The sequence below is a fragment of the Meriones unguiculatus genome, chromosome X (genome assembly GCF_030254825.1).
Source record: "Meriones unguiculatus strain TT.TT164.6M chromosome X, Bangor_MerUng_6.1, whole genome shotgun sequence".
Taxonomy (NCBI): Eukaryota; Metazoa; Chordata; class Mammalia; order Rodentia; family Muridae; genus Meriones; species Meriones unguiculatus.
Window position 1 is genome coordinate 35,386,212 of NC_083369.1, and position 19,582 is coordinate 35,405,793.

Sequence of the window (19,582 nt, forward strand, 5' to 3'; positions counted from 1 at the left end):
AGACAGGTTCAATATACTTAGGTTCAATGAATACAGGGTCCACTGAAGTCTCTGAATAGTTCCCTGACTGTCTTGGGAGAACTCCTAGGATTACCCCAACAGTTATGACACTAAAAACTGATTGTAATATCACACATATGGTGGCAATAAATATTTCAAACCATGTCAGAAGCAACATACTTTCTATGATCATTTCTGATTATGAACAAAAATAAATGTAGTTCCAGAGAGGAAACTGTATTGTTGAAAACAACAAAAGAAGGGGCTTAATTTATGCCTTCTTAATTCTGAGCTCACTTAAAAAGTTTAAACTTGGTGGCACAGGCCTGTAACCCAAGTTATTCAAGAAGCTAATTCAGGAGACTCAAAAGTTCATCCTCTACTTGGGCATTATGTTTAAGCCAGTTTGAGCAAACTTCTGAAACTGTATCTCAATTTTTTTTAAAAAAAAAAGGTGTGTTTTGTTTTGTTTTTAAAATCAAAATAAGGCTGAAGGAATGTAGTTCAGTAGTAGAGTATTTGTTTAATATGTGTGAGATGCTCAGTTCAACTACCAGTACTACAAGACATAAATAAATAGATAGATGATAGCATATAAAACTCTTCTCTTCTGAGCAAATTCTCAACCTAGTTTTCTCAATGGATGACCTGTGGTGAAACACCTACTAGGCAGCCCTATGATGGAGGTCTATGGAGAGGTGCACAGTCACATCATAACATAATCTTCTAGAGAATTCCCAACTCAGTTAAGGAAAAATGTCTTCATACCCTGAAAATCAAATCAAACCTTAAATGCAAGAAAACCTTAAAAGGAAGTTTATAGATGTCAAATAATCGTGTACATGTTTATACAGAGAACAGGGATAGGAATGTTGAGTTTTCTACCAAAGCATTTCTACCTAATGGCACAGGAAAAAGAATGGCACAGTCATCAAGGAAGTTCAAGGGACAGACATTGTTTTAGTGAGTGTAAACTTTTAGTTTTGGTTTGGAATTTAACTCAGTGTTCATATTTTGCATTTTGCTTTAAGACAGCAATATTTTAAATATAATGCTTTAAATTATTTACTATTAGATAATAACATATATTATTATATAATATATATCAATATTATATAATACATAATATTATAATTATATAATATATAATAATATAAAGAGTCTAGAAAGATACATAATATTTCACTCAAGAATATGGAACCCTGTTTGAGAAACACGGTCTAACGGAGATCAATTATATGTTCTTTTGTGACAGGGTCTCCTTATGTAACCAAGACCACAGTGTGGCCCAGAACTTGCTCTGTAGTCCAAGGCTAGCCTGGGATTCATAATCTTCCTGCCCAGGCCTCTCAAGTGCTGAGATACATGCCAAGCAAGACACGTGGCTCATTATACGTTCTTAAGCATTACATAGAAATTATTTTAAAACCACTTTACAAATTATAATCAAAACAACATCCCTTTGAAACAGTGTCCCTCAAAATTAGAAAAGGTAAGGAGACAAGATAGAGTGACTCAGACAAGTGACTCTAGGAAGCTGTGAACCTGGGCTCACCTGATCCAGCATTTTTGCCATCTCCTCCAATGAGTGGGACAGTAATAGCTGCAGGGCTCCCGTCTGCAGGCAAACTGGTATAGACCATAGGCAAAGACTGAACCACCAGTGGGATTGTCTTTAGTCCACCCATCTTATTTGGCAAACTGACTGAGGGGATGGTATGAATCACATGTAAAATCGGTTGGCCCCCAGTACCCTGAGAGGAGGCCAGGATAGAGCCTGGTGTAAGAACAGTAGGAATGGCTGCTGTGGTGCCCGTGTCAGGTGATGTGGATACCACCATTGCTTGCGCTGCAGACGGTGGTTTGGGAGGGCGTATTGGAGCTTGCAGCATGCTAGCAGGCTGGAGAGGAGCCTTCGGCTTGTGAAAGGAGAGATCGACTGGTTCCACCTGCGGCAGGTTGAAATCACTAGCCAGGAGTTCTTCTGGGGGCTCGATCTTGATGTCATTTAACAGGGCTGGGTTCTCCATTGAGCTGGCATCCAGGAGTGGTGGAGACGTCATAGTTCTTCTGTCTACAGTTACAGGAGGATTTCTGATTGGAATAGGGCCAGTGGCCTAAAATAAACAATTACAAGGTGACACATCCACCGTTAGTACTCAGAAGAGACACAGCAACAAAGAAAGAAAGAAATCTCTACTCTCATGGAAAGCAGACATGATGTTGAAAGGAATGAGACAGTAACATACTAAAGAATAAAAAGGAAAGAAAATGATACTAAGCACTAGTGTTAAATACTGGCACTGCAGTATCACACAACTGATGAAAATCCTTTACTTCATTTTTCACAATCACAGATATAAAGTGAAATGCAGTTTTAATTTGAAATATCCAAATAATGGATATTTATTTAGAAAACTGCTCTTAAAAAAAAACAAAAGAAAAGAAAAAGAAAAAGAAGAAGAAAAGAAAAAGACAAGAAACCTTTTACACAATCTTTCTCCAAAAGTATTGTGCTAAGTCCAATGACAGCATTTATGAATAAGGCACAGCTAAGAAGTACACACTAATTGTAATGCTGGGATAACATGAGTAGCTTATAAGTCATGCCAAAATAAGTGATTTGACATAGGAACAAGAAGTTTCAGAGAAGCAAACAAAAAAGTGGATGTAGCACAGTGGTACAAATTAGATCCCTGGAAGGACAGGGAAAATAAAAGTCGCAGGTTCCTTTCCAACACAAAAAAGGTTTGTTGGGGTGGAGGAGGGGGTTAGGTAATTTGTTCTATCTAGAGGAAGGCATTAAGTAGAAAGTGACATTTTATATGAGTCAGAGAATTAATATGCTTTCTCAAGGAGAAATTAAAAGGTACAACACTTCCATTTGCAATGGTATGTTAGCAGATGATAGTGTAGAGAATATGATACAGGGTAATTAGTTGACTTTACAGGCAAAATTAAATTTTGTTAAGTTCTAAATTGTGGAATATCTACAAAGAAAATGCACAGCTGCACTCCCATCAATTGGGGCACTGAGGAGGAAGAGGCTGAAGTGGGAGAGGCTGAGCTGAGAGGATCATGAGTTTGAGACCAGCCTGGGATACACAGTAAGACTTGGACTCAAAATTTATGCAGGCATTTGTGTGCAGGCACAAGCAAATGTACATACACACACTCCCACATGCACATTCACACACACAGAGATTGAGAGAGACAGAGACAGAGAAACACAGAAAGATACAGAGATATATCTGCATTCCCATGTTCACTACAAATGTATTCACAATAACAAGACATGGATGAAATCTGTCTAGCAATTGATAAAAGGATAAAAAATACATATATTTGATGGAATATTATTCATTCTCAAAAGGAATACAGTGCAGTGCTGCCATTAGTTCCACATAGATGTAATTGGGGATCCTTATATTATTATTATTATTATTGTTGTTGTTGTTGTTGTTGTTGTTATTTTTCAAGACAGGGTTTCTCTGTATAACAGCCCTGGTTTTCCTGAAACTCACTCTGTAGACCAGGCTGGCCTCAAACTCAGAGATCCACCTGCCTCTGCTTCCTAAGTGCTGGGATTAAAGTTTTGTGCCACCACCATACAGCTGAGATCTTTATTTTAATTAAAATAATGGAGGCACAGAAAAGTATCACATGAGCCTACTCATGTGTGGAATCTTTAATTAAAGCTCAATTTATACAGGTTGGGGGCAGAAAGAGTGACTACCAGAGCTTAGGGACATTGGCAGAAGGATGGGCAAAGAATGATCAATAGGAACTAGCTGTGGTTTGATAAAGGAAAGAACCCTGGAATCCTATCACACAGCATACTGTGTGCTACATACAACACTGGGCCTGAGAGATGGTTCAGCCATTACGAATGCTTACTGCTATGGCATAAGACCTGGTTTCAGTTCTCAGCACCCACATGGCAGCTCACAGGCACCAGTAATTTCAGTTTCAGGGGCACTCAATGTCCTCTTCTCCCTCCAAACCCACTGCATGCATATGTACTCCTCATTCAGGCTCACACAGACACAAATAAACAACAATTTAAGAAAGAGAAGAAAATATTTTGAAATTTTTCTTAATAAAATAATGTTTGAGGAAATGAATATGTTTAACATAAGCTACATATTATTCAATGTATAGAGACATCCAAACATTATATGGCACCATAGTAATGTATATGAACTTTGTTTTAAATTTAGTTAAAAGACATTTAAAAAATTCTGTCATTGAATAAGCAATTAAATGCATAAAATCCCAACCTAATTATAATATTTCTAAAAATTCAATCAAATCAGATATCAAGGATGCTGTGTAGTGTGTATACAATAGCCAAGAAAGATGAACCATGAAAATGGCCTTGGAGATGGCAATGTCACTTCAGCCAATAATCAGAGCAAGCCTTCAGTCTCTGACAACATGATACTGGAGTTACAGAAGATTCAACTATAAGAAATGTTCAAAATGCACTTTGATAGAAAACTGAGGTAGTTTTCAGTTCTATATTTAGAAAGAAAGAAAAAAAGGAGGGTTTAAGAAAAAGCTGGGTAATAGAAGAGTAGAGTGACAAGAACAAAACTATTTCAACAAGATTTACCTTTCTACTCAATGACAGAATAGTGAAAGAAAAGTAATACTGTATTTAAAGACACCAGAAAAGAAACAAGATTGAATATATGATGGTATTAAAGAGATTTTGTTAAATATAAATGTTATGATGGTACTATAGTAGTAATTTTTTTTAATGATGACAGAAAATAAGACCTGAATTCTGAAAGGGATTAGGATTATGGAGAGGCAGTGTTCCCTTACTGTGACATCATTTAGAGACTATCTCCCAAGAGCATTCTGGAAATAAGTAAGGGCACACAAAAAATAATCTATACTCAACACCTCCAGAACTTAGCCAGACTGCCACGTGTTTTTCTCTTCTGGTTGCTGAGATATTGTTTTCTTGAGTTGCAAGCTCCTATCTCAACTCAGGCCTGTTTTAATTTTTTCCATTGTATTTCTCCATATGATTTTTCCCATCATTTCACAAGCATCTAATGCTATCCATAATTCATGTGTGGATTAATGCCCTTCGTGAAAAGGGGGTCAGTAAAATCCTTTTTAAAAGGAGCAGGTGTGGAGTCAGATGAAAATTAGAGAGATGAAATTACCAAAAACTGCTCTACTGGAGCTAAAGAGATGGTTCGATGGTTTAGAACATTTGGTGCTCATGGAGAGGATTTAGGTTCAGGCCCCAGCACCTTCATCAGGTGGCTCACAACTGCTTGTAACTCCTGTTTGAAGAGATTCAATGTTCTCTTCTGGCCTCTGTGGGCACATGCACACTCATGGTGTTCACATGGAGAAACAGACATGCACATATGCACACACAAGCACATACACTTTTAAAAAATACCCTTTTACTAAACGCAACTTTACTGACCTCTGCATTGCTCAAATCGATTTAAGCTACATTTTCCCCTACATTCCTACTTGTTTCTACCTAACTAGCTTCAATCACTGGTATAAGAAGTAGAATCAAAATAATCTATAAGAAGAATAGGAAGGCCATCCATTTCCAGTGTTTTCACTGTGCATTTTGATGATACTGAGGAAGGCACTGCAATAGTAGCACAAGTTGTTAGATGTAATCGTTTCTCCTCCTTTTTTTTTTAAAAAAAAAAGATTTACTTTTGTCTTTATGTATGCATGTGTGGGTATGTGCATGTAGGCATAAGTGCCTGTAGAGGCCAGGTGCTGGGGACTGAACCTAAATTCTCTCCATGAGCACCAAAAATGTTCTTAATTATCAAACCATCGCAAAGGCCCAACAGTGCAATTCGTGATAACTTCATTGCACTAATCTTCACCTGACTCCACACCTGCTCCTATTAACAAGATTTTCCTGACCCTCTTTCACAAAGGGCATTAAGTAGCATTAGATGCTTATGAAACGATGGAAGAAAGCAGATGGAGAAGCACAGTGAAACTGAATTTCTTGGACCCGGAGTTACACGTGATTGTGAACTGCCTGATACAGGTGCTAGGAACTAAATTCAGGATCCTCTGCAAGCACATTGTACACTATTAACTACTGAGGCAACCTCAGCCCTACACACAATATTTTCTATAATAAGACCATTGGTGCTGATGTATAAATAGATACAACAAGGAAGCACCTAGTTAAAATTTTTAATGGATTTTCTAGGGTTTATGCTTTAGACCTAACATTCTAAGGAAGCCAAAACTCTGAGTCTTAAATATCAAACAAAGACTATTTTGTAAATTCCCTCTTTTGCCAAGGCCCTTTCTAGGACAAAAGGTGCTGCCAACAATAACACTATCAACATGAGGGCTTGCACTGAGCTGGCACTTTATCAATAATAACTCATTTTACTGAAAACATTCAAGACTATCCAAAACAAAAACTGAACAAAGAAAGTATAGAAACGAATATATACTTATTGCTTTAATGAGAAATAATGTTACAGGCCCTGTTCAAATAATCCATCCTGGGTTGTGCTTCTATAGACCAAGGCCGTTTTGTGGTTTGTCAATTTTTCACCAAAACTGTCTGCAATGTTACTTAAATCATTGCTCTTTCAGTTGCCATATGGTTTGAAAAAAATGTTAGAAGGTGGTTATTTAGATCTTAGTGAATAAATAGCTTCCTCAAAGAATATCATTACATTTTCCATGTGGACATACTGATTTTTATGTGTATTAGTGATATGGAAATGAACCCAGCCTATACCAAGAATTTCCTGTGTGTCAATGCTTATGCAATCAAGTGCCTTAAGAAAATATACTACTAGGCTAGGGAGATGGCTCAGAAGTTAAGAGCACTGGCTGTTTTCTCAAAGGTTCTGAGTTCAGTTTCCTGCAACCACACATTGGCTCATAACCATCTATAATGAGCTGTGGTGCCTTCTTCTGGACTGCAGGCACACATGCAGAATACTGTATAAATAAATAATAAATAAATAAATAAATATTTTAAAAAATTCTTTAACAATTACACTTTATTCACTTTGTATCCCCCCTGTGGTTCCCTTCCTCCTCCCATCCCAATCCCTCCCTTCCTCCACCCTCTGCATGCATGCCCCTCCCCACGTCCACTGATAGGGGAGGTCTTCTTTTCCTTCCTTCTGATGCTAGTCAATTAGGTCTCATCAGGAGTGGCTGCACTGTCTTCTTCTGTGGCCTGGTAATGCTGCTTCTCCCTCAGGGGGAGGTAATTAAAGAGCAGGCCAATCAGTTCATGTCAGAGACAGTCCCTGTTCCTATTACAATGGAACCCACTTGGATACTGAACTGCCATGGGGTACATGTGTGCAGGGGTCTTAGGTTATCTCCATGTGTAGTCCTTGGTTGGAGTATCAGTCTCAGGAAAGATCCCTGTGCTCAGATTTTTTGGTTCTGTTGCTCTCCTTGTGGAGCCCCTGTCCTCTCCAGATCTTACTGTTTCCCACTTCTTTCATAAGACTCCCTACACTATGCTCAAAGAAAGCAGTGCTAAGAGGAAAGTTCATAGCCCTAAGTGCCTTCAAGAAGAAATTCGAAACATCTCATGCAAGCAACTTAATGGCTCACTTAAAAGCCCTAGGAAAAAAAAAAAAAAAAAAAAAAAGAAGCAGACACACCAAAGAGGAGTAGATGGCTGGAAATAATCAAACTCAGGGCTGAAATCAATAAATTAGAAACAAATAAAACAATTCAAAGAATCAATGAAACCAAATAAATCTTTTTTAGAAAAAGAAAAAAATATACTATACTTGAAAGCAGCCATCAAGGCTCTTCCTTGATGACCACTTTTCTTTGTGGCTTAAAGATAATCATTCCATAATTATTCACTAGCATAAGCAATGCTTTGGCTTGACAGTACCAATGATTACCTTTTAGATATGATCAAAATACTTTTAGTAAGAATCTTGATGTGCAGTATGATTTATCCTATATTTTATATAAAACAATCACTATGGTAAGAAAAAAGAAAAGAAAAAAAAAACAACAAAAACCCTTCTTTATTTTTTCATTCTACATAGCATGTTAAGAATTGGAGATTCTAAAGAAGAGTAATGTAAGAATGAGCCCTAAAATTTGGGTGACTCACTAGGATGACTAAGGATAAGCTCTGAACTCTATTCTTCACTGAATACAATAACCATAGGTTTGAAAACTCATATGAAAATTGATGTAAAGCTCTACTGTTAGATTTTTCTGTTTAACTCCTTGTTTTCCTTCTTCAATATTGTGGGCCAGTTTCAGGTTTTTCGTGTTCTCTAGTCAATAATTAACCACTCTTCAGAGAAGAGAATGGTTACTTTCTCTATTTGTTATTTTAAGCTTAATGCTACAGCTTTCCAGGATTTCTGATTCTGTGAAGAAGTCTGTGTGAAAACTTGGGAATGGTTTGAAAGATGTTTTACTTTCCATAGTCCTCCTTAAATGCCCAGGATCCTAATCAAGCTTTAAAAAAGAATATTTGAGTCTGCATTTTTCTTAAGTTCATTATTGACAAATTACCAGAGATCATGGAGGAAAGCAATTCCACAAAGAAATCCAGGAAAAGGTGGCCACTTTCATAAATATGTAAGCTCTTGAACATTTGATGAAGACAACTTTGGCTTACAGAGAGTAAGGGAAATCAAGTAAGAAAAACTAAACTGTTACTTTTCATTTATTTGAAATGGCTCAGATGTGGAGCTTTAAAGCAGAAAAGCAAGACAAGGAAGAAAATGAAAGAACAAAATATTGCAGGCAGCACAGTAAGTAGAAAGGAGAGGAAGGAGTGTTGTCATGGTAACAAGATAAAACCCAGGCTCCTCCCCAAGAGAAAGATAAAAGCTGTTTTTGTATACAGGTCTCTTCTAGCTTTGCTCTGGGTTTAGACTAATCATTTTCATGCTTGGGTGCACTTGTGTGTGCATACGCATATATTATGCACATTCATTATTTTGGTCGAAAAGCCAATTTAACCCTCTGAAATTCCAATCCTTCTCCAGTAGTGCCATGATGTGTTTCAGTATTAGAGAAAAATGGGTGGAGATGAATATTCTTAAAAAGCTAAATTTAATCTAAACCGAGAGAAAATTTGAATCTTACATCCCCCATGATCTCGACAGCATTAGGAAATAAAGCACTATCACACAATACCTTTTTGTACAAACTAATGAGCAAGACAAATTTAAGAGACTAGAATACTGACAAAAACACTCAGGAAAAAAAACCAATAAGATCAGAAATGAATATACCTGTATTCCCAGAACTCAGAAGGCTGAAGCTAGAAGATGTTCCTTTCCAAGCTAACCTAGACTACATAACAAGAGCCTTTCCCAAAAAAACAAAAACGGAGAGGGAATCACAGAATATACATATGCACATATATACTATAAACGTATGCATAAATAAATTCTAAGTATCTGCTTACCATTCAGCATGGAAATATTAGTACCTAGCTTTAAATTAAAAAAAAAAAGAAAAACAAAGAAATGATTTCTTTTTAATGTATGTTTCCTTTTAACGCTACACCACCAAAATTATTTTAATAACTATATTCTTACTCTATTATGCATTAGAAAAGTCTCATATTATACTGAAGTGTGGTCATCCAGAAAAGATTTGCCCACATCCTAGTGCCCAGAGTTAATAAATATCACCAATTTGGGGAAAAATTATTGCAGGTAGAATATGATTTTTTGGTTTTGTTTTTTTAAGATGTGGTTTCTCTGTGTAGCTTTGGCTGTCCTGGAACTCACTCTGTAGACCAAGCTGGCATCAAACTCATGGAGATCTACCTGCCTCTGCCTCCCAAGTACTGGGATTCAAGGCGTGCACCACCACTGCTAGGCAGAATTAAGGATCTTAAAGCAACCATTCTGGATTACCTAGAGAATGTAATTTAGTGGTCAGTACCTTTATAGGAGACACAAAATAAAGTGATGTGAACACATAGTCAGATACTACAGTGATAGGGCCACAAACCTGTATCTACCAGATGTGTGAAAAGACAAGTAACCTATTCTCTGGCATGCACAATTTGATAATCCAGAACAGTGGAACAACTTTCTCTGAAGACTTTTGCTTCTAAGATTCTTAAAGAATGGATTTCTGTTATCTTATTACTCATAATAGGCAGCTCACAACCACCTGTTAACTACAGCTCTGAGGGGATCCAAGGTCTCTGGCCTACAAGGGCTCCTGTGCTAAAGCGTACACAGCCACATAAAGACACACATTTACATTAAATTAAAAAAGTAAATCTTAAAAGAGGAAAAAAATAAGCAAGAAATGTTAGTTATAAATGACAGAATAATAACTGAAGATAGTAAAGGTGAAGTTTAGGAGACAAAAATCATAAATAATAAAGTGTGAGTTATTTCCATGCTATTGCTGACAATATAGAACAGTAAATGAATGGAACCACATGAATGACTGATAGAAATAAATTACTATTCCAGGAGAATGAGTGTACTAGGGATTTATAGGCGTTAAAATGTCAGGGAAAGTTTTATAATAGAGATAGAATTAAAATCTGGACTCCTAAATGTGGTGGGGATTGGACAGACTAACTTAGCTACAGTCCCAGTAAACAAAAAGAACTTTAAGAAAATATGCTATTGAAAATCTCTTTGAAGTGTGTGTGTGTGTGTGTGTGTGTGTGTGTGTGTGTGTGTTAGATATCATTATGGAAATACTGTTCATTTAGGGATGTGGCAGTATGGACAGAGTTTTATAGGAGATACCTATATTTGCAGTTGATATCTAGCTATTGAGGGGAAAAGTTTCTTGATGCAGCTTACTTTCAAAAGTAAAATGGTGTGTTGTGTGTGTGTGTGTGTGTGTGTGTGTGTGTGTATGAGAGAGAGAGAGAGAGAACAAAATATGTAAAATATTAACAGTCAAAGGATGTACAGAGGAAGAGACATGCATGACATAATAAGACACTGACAAGTTTCAACAAAGAGATTCTACTTCAATAACCAACCAGAAACTAGAAACAAAAGAGTATGACAGCCAAATGCTCCTTTGTATTGGGTATGACTACAGAAATCCAGAAAATGCAAAGCAGCATGTGTGTCCTCAGTTAGAAAGCTTTCTTTTAGTATTATTCTGTATTACTATGACCAAGCTCCAGGAACACTTTGCAGCAACTAACAAGTTCCTTTTGTTGTTGTTGTTTTAGAGACAGGATTTCTCTGTGTATCTTAGCTGTACTGGATTTGCTTTGTAGATAAGGTTGGCCTCTAACTCACAGTGATCTGCCGGCCTCTGCATTCCTGAGTGCTGGGATTACACGTGTGTGCCACCAACTAGCAAGTTTTTGATATATTAATCGTTTCTAAATGGCAGCAGCCACAAAGGTAAACAAAATATTAAATTCAATCTAACATCGTTAAAACACTACAAAGGAGTCTCATCCAAATGTATATATAACTTAAATCCAATTGTATGCCATATACCGATCATTCAGTAATTAAAAATAGCACTTATTAGCTGTGATATACACCTGCAATTCCAAACTTGATAGGAAGAAGCAGGAACATCACCCTAATTTCAAGGCCAGCCTGGTCTACATACTGAGCACCAGTCCAACAAGAGCTATATACCGAGGACTGATCTCAAGAAAACAAAAAGGTACACACACACACACAAACACACATACACACACACACAACATATACATGAAATATATGACTCCTAAATTAAGTAACAGAAAAACCATTACTACTGTGACCAAAAGAATCACATGTACTATATATACAAATTTGGATAGTCAATTTGCATACTATTTTGAAAGATTTTCAAGTTAATTGTGGCTGTATTTGGGGCATGCTAATATAATGCCTTACAAATTAACCCTGAACAACCAGGCATTATATCATGCCTATAATCCCAGAACTCAAGAGCCTGGCAATAGGATTTCTGTGTTTGAGGATGCCCCAAGTTAGACACCAAGTTGTGGCCCAGCCTATCTCAAAAAATAAATTCCCATCACTCAAAGCCAATTTTCTTTTCTGTACAATGTGAATATCGAGACCATAAGCTAATGTTATATGACAACTTGGTTGAATTACAGGTTCAGGTGGCTGGTTGAATATATTTCTAAATGTTTCTGTTTGTTTTGAGACAAGGTCTCAGGCTGGACTTGAACTCACAGAGATGTGACTATCTCTACCTCCTGAGTGTTAGGGATACCACAACCAGCTTCATCTCTCCCTTTCCCTCATAAGTCAAATATATTAGGGTGAGGATCCAAGATGGAGGCACTGAGAGCACGCTTAGTCTGATCAGAGGGCAGCAGTGATTGCACAACAACCAACAGACCAAACTATGGGCCACAAAACACCAGCGATTGTGTTTCCCAGATGAGAGGAAACCCCACGGTATGGAAAGCAATCGGATGGATCTCAGGTCACCCAGCTAAACCCCAGAAGATTTCCCAGGTTCCCTATAGGTGCTCAGTCGCCAGTCCAGAGCCACACACCTATGTGCTCTGAACATGGTCCCAGAGTGGACTGTGGACCCAACAACACCAGAAACTGGGTTTCCCAGTTAAGAGGAAACCCCACAGTGAAGGAAACAATCAGTCTGACTGAGCCAGCCTCCTGAAAAAGATCCAGGGTTCCTGGGTTCTAGCAGGTGCTCAGTAGCCAACCCAGAGCCATAGACCTGCATGTGCCACTAGCTACTCACCATCCCAAACAAAACTGTGGGTCCCAAAACACCAGAGACTGGGTTTCCCTGTGGAGAGGAAATCCCATGGTAAAGGAAGAAATCGGGTCCCACCTCTAGTCACACAGCTAATCCCCCCAAAAGTTCCTGGGTTCCCACCCTCCTACCACATGCCTGTGTGCTGCACTCACCAACCACTGATTACCTCTTGAGTACAGGGGCACAGAGCTCCAACCTCAGACCTACAGGCACCTGGGACCAACAAGATAGGCCCTAGCTGGTGCTCCAAAGCTCAACCTGTCTCCCTAGTGAAAGCTATCAAACCTTGGGGCTCCCTGGTTCTTCCAGAGGGCTGTGCCCAGCAAAAACACTATGAACAGCAGCAGCTCACTAAATTCAGAACAAGAAAGCCGGAGTTCTGGTGACAGGAAGGCTCTTGGGCTCCTAAGGAGCCCAGTTAGCCCACAGGACCATATACCTGAGGAGAGCTCTGGCAATTCTCTAAGAAGCACTGGCCATTCAGTGACCACACCCAAAAAGCTGATGAGGGCTCCCTTAGGAACAATTATCTTCCTGCCAAGGGGATTTCCACCACCGACCCGGCACCCCCAGGACTCCAGTAAGCACCAGAAACTAACAGCCAACACCTGAGACAGCCAGATGGGTAAAGGCCAGCATAAAAGCACAATCAACAATAGCCAAAGCAGTATGGCATCTCCAGAACCCAGTTGTCCGAGGGCAAGCAGCCCTGGATACCCTAACATAAGTGAAATTCAAGAAAATGAGCTTAATTCTACGCTTATGAAGATGATAATGGAGGAAACGATTAAAATCCTTAAAGAAATACAAGATGATAAAGTCAAACAGATTATGGCCATCTGTAAAGAAATACAGAAAGATATAGCCAAAGAGTTTGTGGCCTTTAGAAAGGAAATAATTAAATCACTGAGGGAAATGAAAGAAATAGGGGAAAATTCAAACAAAAAGGTCAAGGAATTGAAGGAAAAGCAGGAAAATACAAACAAACAGGTGAAGGAAATCAACAAAATGATTCAAGATCTGAAGCTGGAAATATAAACATTAAAGAAAACTCAAACAGGAAATCATGAGGAGGGAGAATTTAGGGAAAAGAAGACCTACAGAGGTAAGCATATCCAACAGATTACAAGAGATGGAAAAAGAATCTCAGGTATTGATGATACAATGGAAGAAATCAATGCATCCATCAAAGAAAATGTTAAATCTAAAAAATTTCTGACACAAACCATCCAAGAAATCAAGAACAACAGGAAAAGATGAAACCTAAGAATAATAGGAATAGAGGAAAAATAAGATTTCCATCTCAAAGGGCCAGACAATATTTTCAACAAAATCATAGAAGAAAATTTCCCCAACTTAAAGGAGACTCCTAAAAGCATACAAGAGGCGACAGAACACCTAATAAATTAGACCAGAAAAGAAAATCATCTTGACACATAATAATCAAGACACTAAATATACAGAACAAAGAAAAAAATACTAAAAGCCGGAAGGGAAAAAGGTCAAATAACATATAATGGCAAACCCATCAGAATCACAGCTGATTCTCAACAGAGACTATGAAAGCCAGAAGGGTCTGGACCGATATCACACAGACTCTAAGAGAACACATGGGTCAGCCCAGTCTACTGTACCCAGCAAAAATCTCAATCATCATAGATAGAGAAAATATAATGACAAATACAAATTTAAACAGTACCTACTCACAAAATCCGGCCTTACAGAAGATACCAGAAGGAAAATTAAAACCCAAGAAGGCTAACTACACAGGAAAACACAGGATCTAAATAACTTCACTACACCAAAACTAAAAGTAGCCAGGCACACAAACACACTGCCACAACCAACATCAAAATTAAAGGATCTAACAGTCACTAGTCATTAATCTCTCTCAACATCAATGGTCTCAACTCTACAATAAAAAGACACAGACTAATAGAATGGATGCATAAACAAGACCCAACAATCTGTTACATACATGAAACACACCTAAGTCACAAAATAGACATTACCTGAGAGTAGGGACGGGAATATGGTTTTTCAAGCAAATGGACCCAAGAAGCAAGCAGGAGTAGCAATTCTAATATCTAATAAAATAGACTTTCAACCAAAATTAATCAAAAGAGATGGGGAAGTTCACTTCAAACTCATCAAAAGAAAATTGCACCAAGAAGACATATCAATTCTCAACATCTATGCCCCAAATACAAGGACACCAATATTTGTAAAAGAAACATTAATAGAACTTAAACCACACATAGATCCCCACATATTAATAATGAGAAACTTCAACACCCCATCCCATTCATATCAAATGAAACAGAAACTAAACAAAGAAACAATGACTCTAACAGATGTCATGAATCAAACGGACCTAACAGACATCTACTGAACTTGTCACCCAAACACAAAAGAATTTACCTTCTTTTCGGGACCTCATGGAACCCTCTCTAAAACAGACCATATAGTTGGTCACAAAGCAAGCCTCAACAGATACAAGAAGACCAAAATAATCCCTGTATCCTTTCCAGACCACTATGGACTAAAGCTAGACCTCAATGACAGAAGCAGCAAAAAGCCTACACACACAAATGGAAACTGAACAACTCTCTACTCAGTGACAGCTCTGTCAGGGAAGAAAAAAAAGAAAGAAATTAAAGGCTTCCTAAAATTCAATGAAAATGAAGGCACAACACACCCAAACTTAAGGGACACAATGAAAGCAGTGCTAAGAGGAAAGTTGATAGTACTAAGTGCCTTCATAAAGAAATTTGAGGCATCTCATTCATACAGCTCACCTGAAAGCCCCAGGTGGGAAAAAAGAAGCAGACATACCCAAAAGGAATAGATTTGGAAATAATCAAACTCAAGACTGAAATTAGTAAGTTAGAAACAAAGAGAACAATTCAAAGAATCAACAAAAGCAAGAGCTGGTTATTTGAGAAAATCAACAAGAGAGACAAACCATTAACCAACCTAACTGAAAGGCATAGGGACACTATCCAATTTAAAAAAAAATCAGAAATGAAAAGGGGGACATAACAACAGACACTGAGGAAATCCAAACAATCATTAGGTCTTATTTCAAAAGACTCTGTACCACAAAATTTGAAATCTAAATGAAATGGACAACTGTTTAGATCAATTCCAGGTACTAAAGCTGAATCAAGACCAGGTAAATAGATTAAATAGTACTATATTCCTTAAATAAATAGAAGCTGTCATCAAATGTTTCCCATCCAAAAAAAGCCCAGGGCCTTATAGTTTTAGCACAGAATTCTACCAGACCTTCAAAGAAGAGTTGACACCAATTCTCTGCAAGCTAGTCCACAAAACAGAAATAGAAAAAAAAAAAAATAGCAAACTAATCTATGAACCCACAGTCATCTTGATACCTAAACCTCACAAGGACCCAACAAAGAAAGATAATTTTTGGACCTTTCCTCTTTGAACATCGATGCAAAAATACTCAGCAAAATACTTGCAAACCAAATCCAAGAACACATCAAAGAAATCATCCACCATGACCAAGTAGGCTTCATCCCAGACATGCAGGGGTGGTTCAATATACAAAAATCCATCAATGTAATCCACCATATAAACAAACTGAAAGGAAAAAAAAAACACATAATAATCTCCTTAGATGCTGAAAAGGCATTTGATAAAATCCAACACCCATTCTTGGAGAGATCAGGGATGAAAGGCACACAACCTAAACATAGTAAAAATAATGTACAGCAAGCCTATAGCCAAGTCAAACAAAATGGAGAGAAACTTAAATCAATCCCACTGAAATCAGGGACAAGACAAGGCTGCCCACTCTATCCTTATCTCTTTAACATAGTACTTGAAGTCCTAGCTTGAGCAATAAGACAACTAAAAAAGATCAAGAGGATACAAATCGGAAAGGAAGAAGTCAATGAATCACTATTTGCAGATGATACAGTATATATGAGTGACCCCCAAAAGTCTACCAGACAACTCCTTCAGCTGATAAACACCTTCAGAAAAGTGACTGGATACAAAAAGACCAGAAGCCCTACTGTATATGAAAGACAAACTGATTGAGAAATAAATTAGGAAAACAACACCCTTCACAATAGCCACAAATAACATAAAGTACCTTGGTATGACCTTAACCAAGCAAGGGAAAGATCTGTATGAATAAAACTTCAAGTCTCTGAAGAAAGAAACTGAAGAAGAAATCAAGATGGAAAGATGTCTGATGCTCATGGATCGGTAGGTTTAACATAGTAAAAATGGCCATTTTACCAAAAGCAATCTACAGATTCAATGTAATTCCCATCAAAATATCAACACAGTTCATTACACACCTTAAAAGAACAATTTTCAATTTTATATGGAAAAACAGAAACCCAAAATAGCTAAAACAATCCTCTATAATAAAAAATCTTCTAGAGGTATCTCCATCCCTGATCTCAAGCTGTATTATAGAGCAACAGTAATAAAAATTGCATGGTACTGGCATAATAACAGACTGGTAGATCAATGGAATTGAATAGAAGACCCAGAAATAAACCCACATTCTTATGCATTCTTATGAATTTTGACAAAGAAGCCAAAACCATACAGTGAAAAAGGATAGCATCTTCAACAAATGGTGCAGGTCTAACTGGATGTCTACATGTAGAAAAATACTAATAGATCCATATTTATCACCCTGCAGAAAAAGACTAAACTCCAAGTGGATCAAAGACCTCAATATAAAACCAGATCACTAAATCTGTTTGAAGTAAAAGGGGGAAACAGCCTCAAACTCATTGGCAGAGGAGACAACAGCACAGGCTTGAAGAACAACAATTAATAAATGGGACCTCATGAAACTGAAAAGCTTCTGTAGTGCAAAGAACACTGTCAATAGAACAAATGACAGCTTACGGAATGAGAAAAGATCTTCACCAAACCTACATCCGGCAGAGGGCTAACATCCAAAATATATAAAGAACTTAAGAAATTAAACATCAACAAACCAAATAATCCATTTTAAAAATGAGGTACAGTGCTAAGCAGAGAATTCTGAATAGAGGAACAACAAAAGGCTGAGAAATACTTAAAGAAATACCAGAAGCTGGAAACAACCTACATGTCTCTCCACGGAGCAATGGATACAGAAATTGTGGTACGTTTACACAATGCAATACTACTCAGCTATTAAAAACAAGGAATTCATATAATTTGCAGGCAAATGGATGGACATAGAAAAGATCATCCTGAGTGAGGTAACCCAGAAACAGAAAGACACGCATGGTATACACTCACTTATAAGCTGATATTAGCCATTTAATATAGGATAAACATACTAAAATCTACATACCTACAGAAGCTAAACACTAAGGAGGACCCTTGGGAGGATCTCATTCAGAATGTTAAACAGGATAGACACCAAAAGTGATGGAAGAAAGGGAACAGGCTGGGACCCTACTATAGAGGGTCCTCGGAAAGGCTTCAACCAACAGGGGATTCAAGCAGACACTGAGACCCACAGCCAAACTTTGGGCAGAGTACAGGGAGTCTTATGGACGAATGTGGGAACAGAAGGACATGGAGGGGACAGGAGCCCCACAGGGAGACCAATAAAGCTAAAAACCCTGAGCCCAGGGACTGATGAATCAACCAAAGACCATGCATGGAGAGGACCTAGACCCCCTGCTCAGATGTAGTCAATTGGCAGCTCAGTCTCCATGTGGGCTCCTGAGTAAGGGGAGCAGGAGCTGCCTCTCATGTAGTTGATTGCCTGCTCTTTAATCACTTTCTCCTGGTGACATGGCCTGGCAAGGCCACAGTGGAAGAGGATCCGGGCAGTCCTGGTGAGACTTGCCAAGCTACGGGCAGATGGGCAGAGGGGAAGAACTTCCCGTTTCAGAGGACTATGAGAAAGGGATAGGGGGAAAGAGGGAAGAAAGGTGGGACTGGGAGGAGCTGAACAAGGGGACTTCAATCAAGATATATAATGAACAAATTGTGAAAAAAATAATAAGACAAATATTTTAAATCACCGTTGGAATAAACCACTTTCATGAAGTGAAGAGACATCAATCAATTATTAAAGACCCTAATAAAACTAAGCACCCTAGATATACTTGGGAAGATGAAATTCCGATTGAGAAATTTTCTCCATCAGATTGGTCTATGAGCAGGTAGTGGGGGTATTTCTTAATGATTGATTTTGGATGGGCCATCACTGGGCAAGTGAGGCCTCGGTTGCAAGCAAAGCAAGGGAGGGGAAATAAGCACTGTTTCAGTGGCCTCTGCTTCATTTCCTGCCTCCAGATTCATGCCTTGGTTTTCCTTGACTGTGAACTACAAACAAACAACCTCTTTTCTCCCCACATTGCTTTAGAAGGAAATTAGGACACTGAGACTAGTTTTCATGGTGAAAGAAAGAATTGCTTTTTTTTTTTTTTCTTTTTTTTTCTTTTTTTTTTTGACAGGATCTCTTTATACAGCTCAGGCTAGATTACAGACCTGCTTGACCGTGTGTGTTGCAAGAATTCTGCCATCAGTGGTTGGAGACTTGAACTGAAGCTCTGTGTATTCTGCTGATCTAGTCCATCAGGTTTTGGACTTATCATACCTCTATAATGAGAGGAGTCAATTTCTTTAAAATTATACACACACATATAGTTCTTAACACACACACACACACACACACACACTATAGTGTTATTAGCTAGGGTTCTCCAGGGAAACAGTTAACAGGGAAATAGAGTCAACAAGCTGTTTCCTTAGAGAGCCCTAATACACTGTTCAACAAGGCTACTGAGAAAATTAAATAAAAAATAATAAAAGTACACAGCTTTCCCCATACCTGAAATATGAGCCAGTGCTAAATAAATGG

At 38.0% G+C, this 19,582-nt stretch overlaps 1 protein-coding gene across 2 annotated transcripts in view; it reads right to left on the bottom strand.

Moving 5' to 3' along the window:
• Klf8 (KLF transcription factor 8) overlaps positions 1 to 19,582 on the bottom strand; it is a 165,846-nt gene that overhangs the window by 13,849 nt on the left and 132,415 nt on the right. For both annotated transcript variants that reach the window (XM_060374473.1, XM_060374472.1), the window contains exon 3: positions 1,556 to 2,117. In XM_060374473.1, the coding sequence (XP_060230456.1) occupies positions 1,556 to 2,117 (562 nt within the window). The remainder of the gene's footprint in view (positions 1 to 1,555; positions 2,118 to 19,582) is intronic.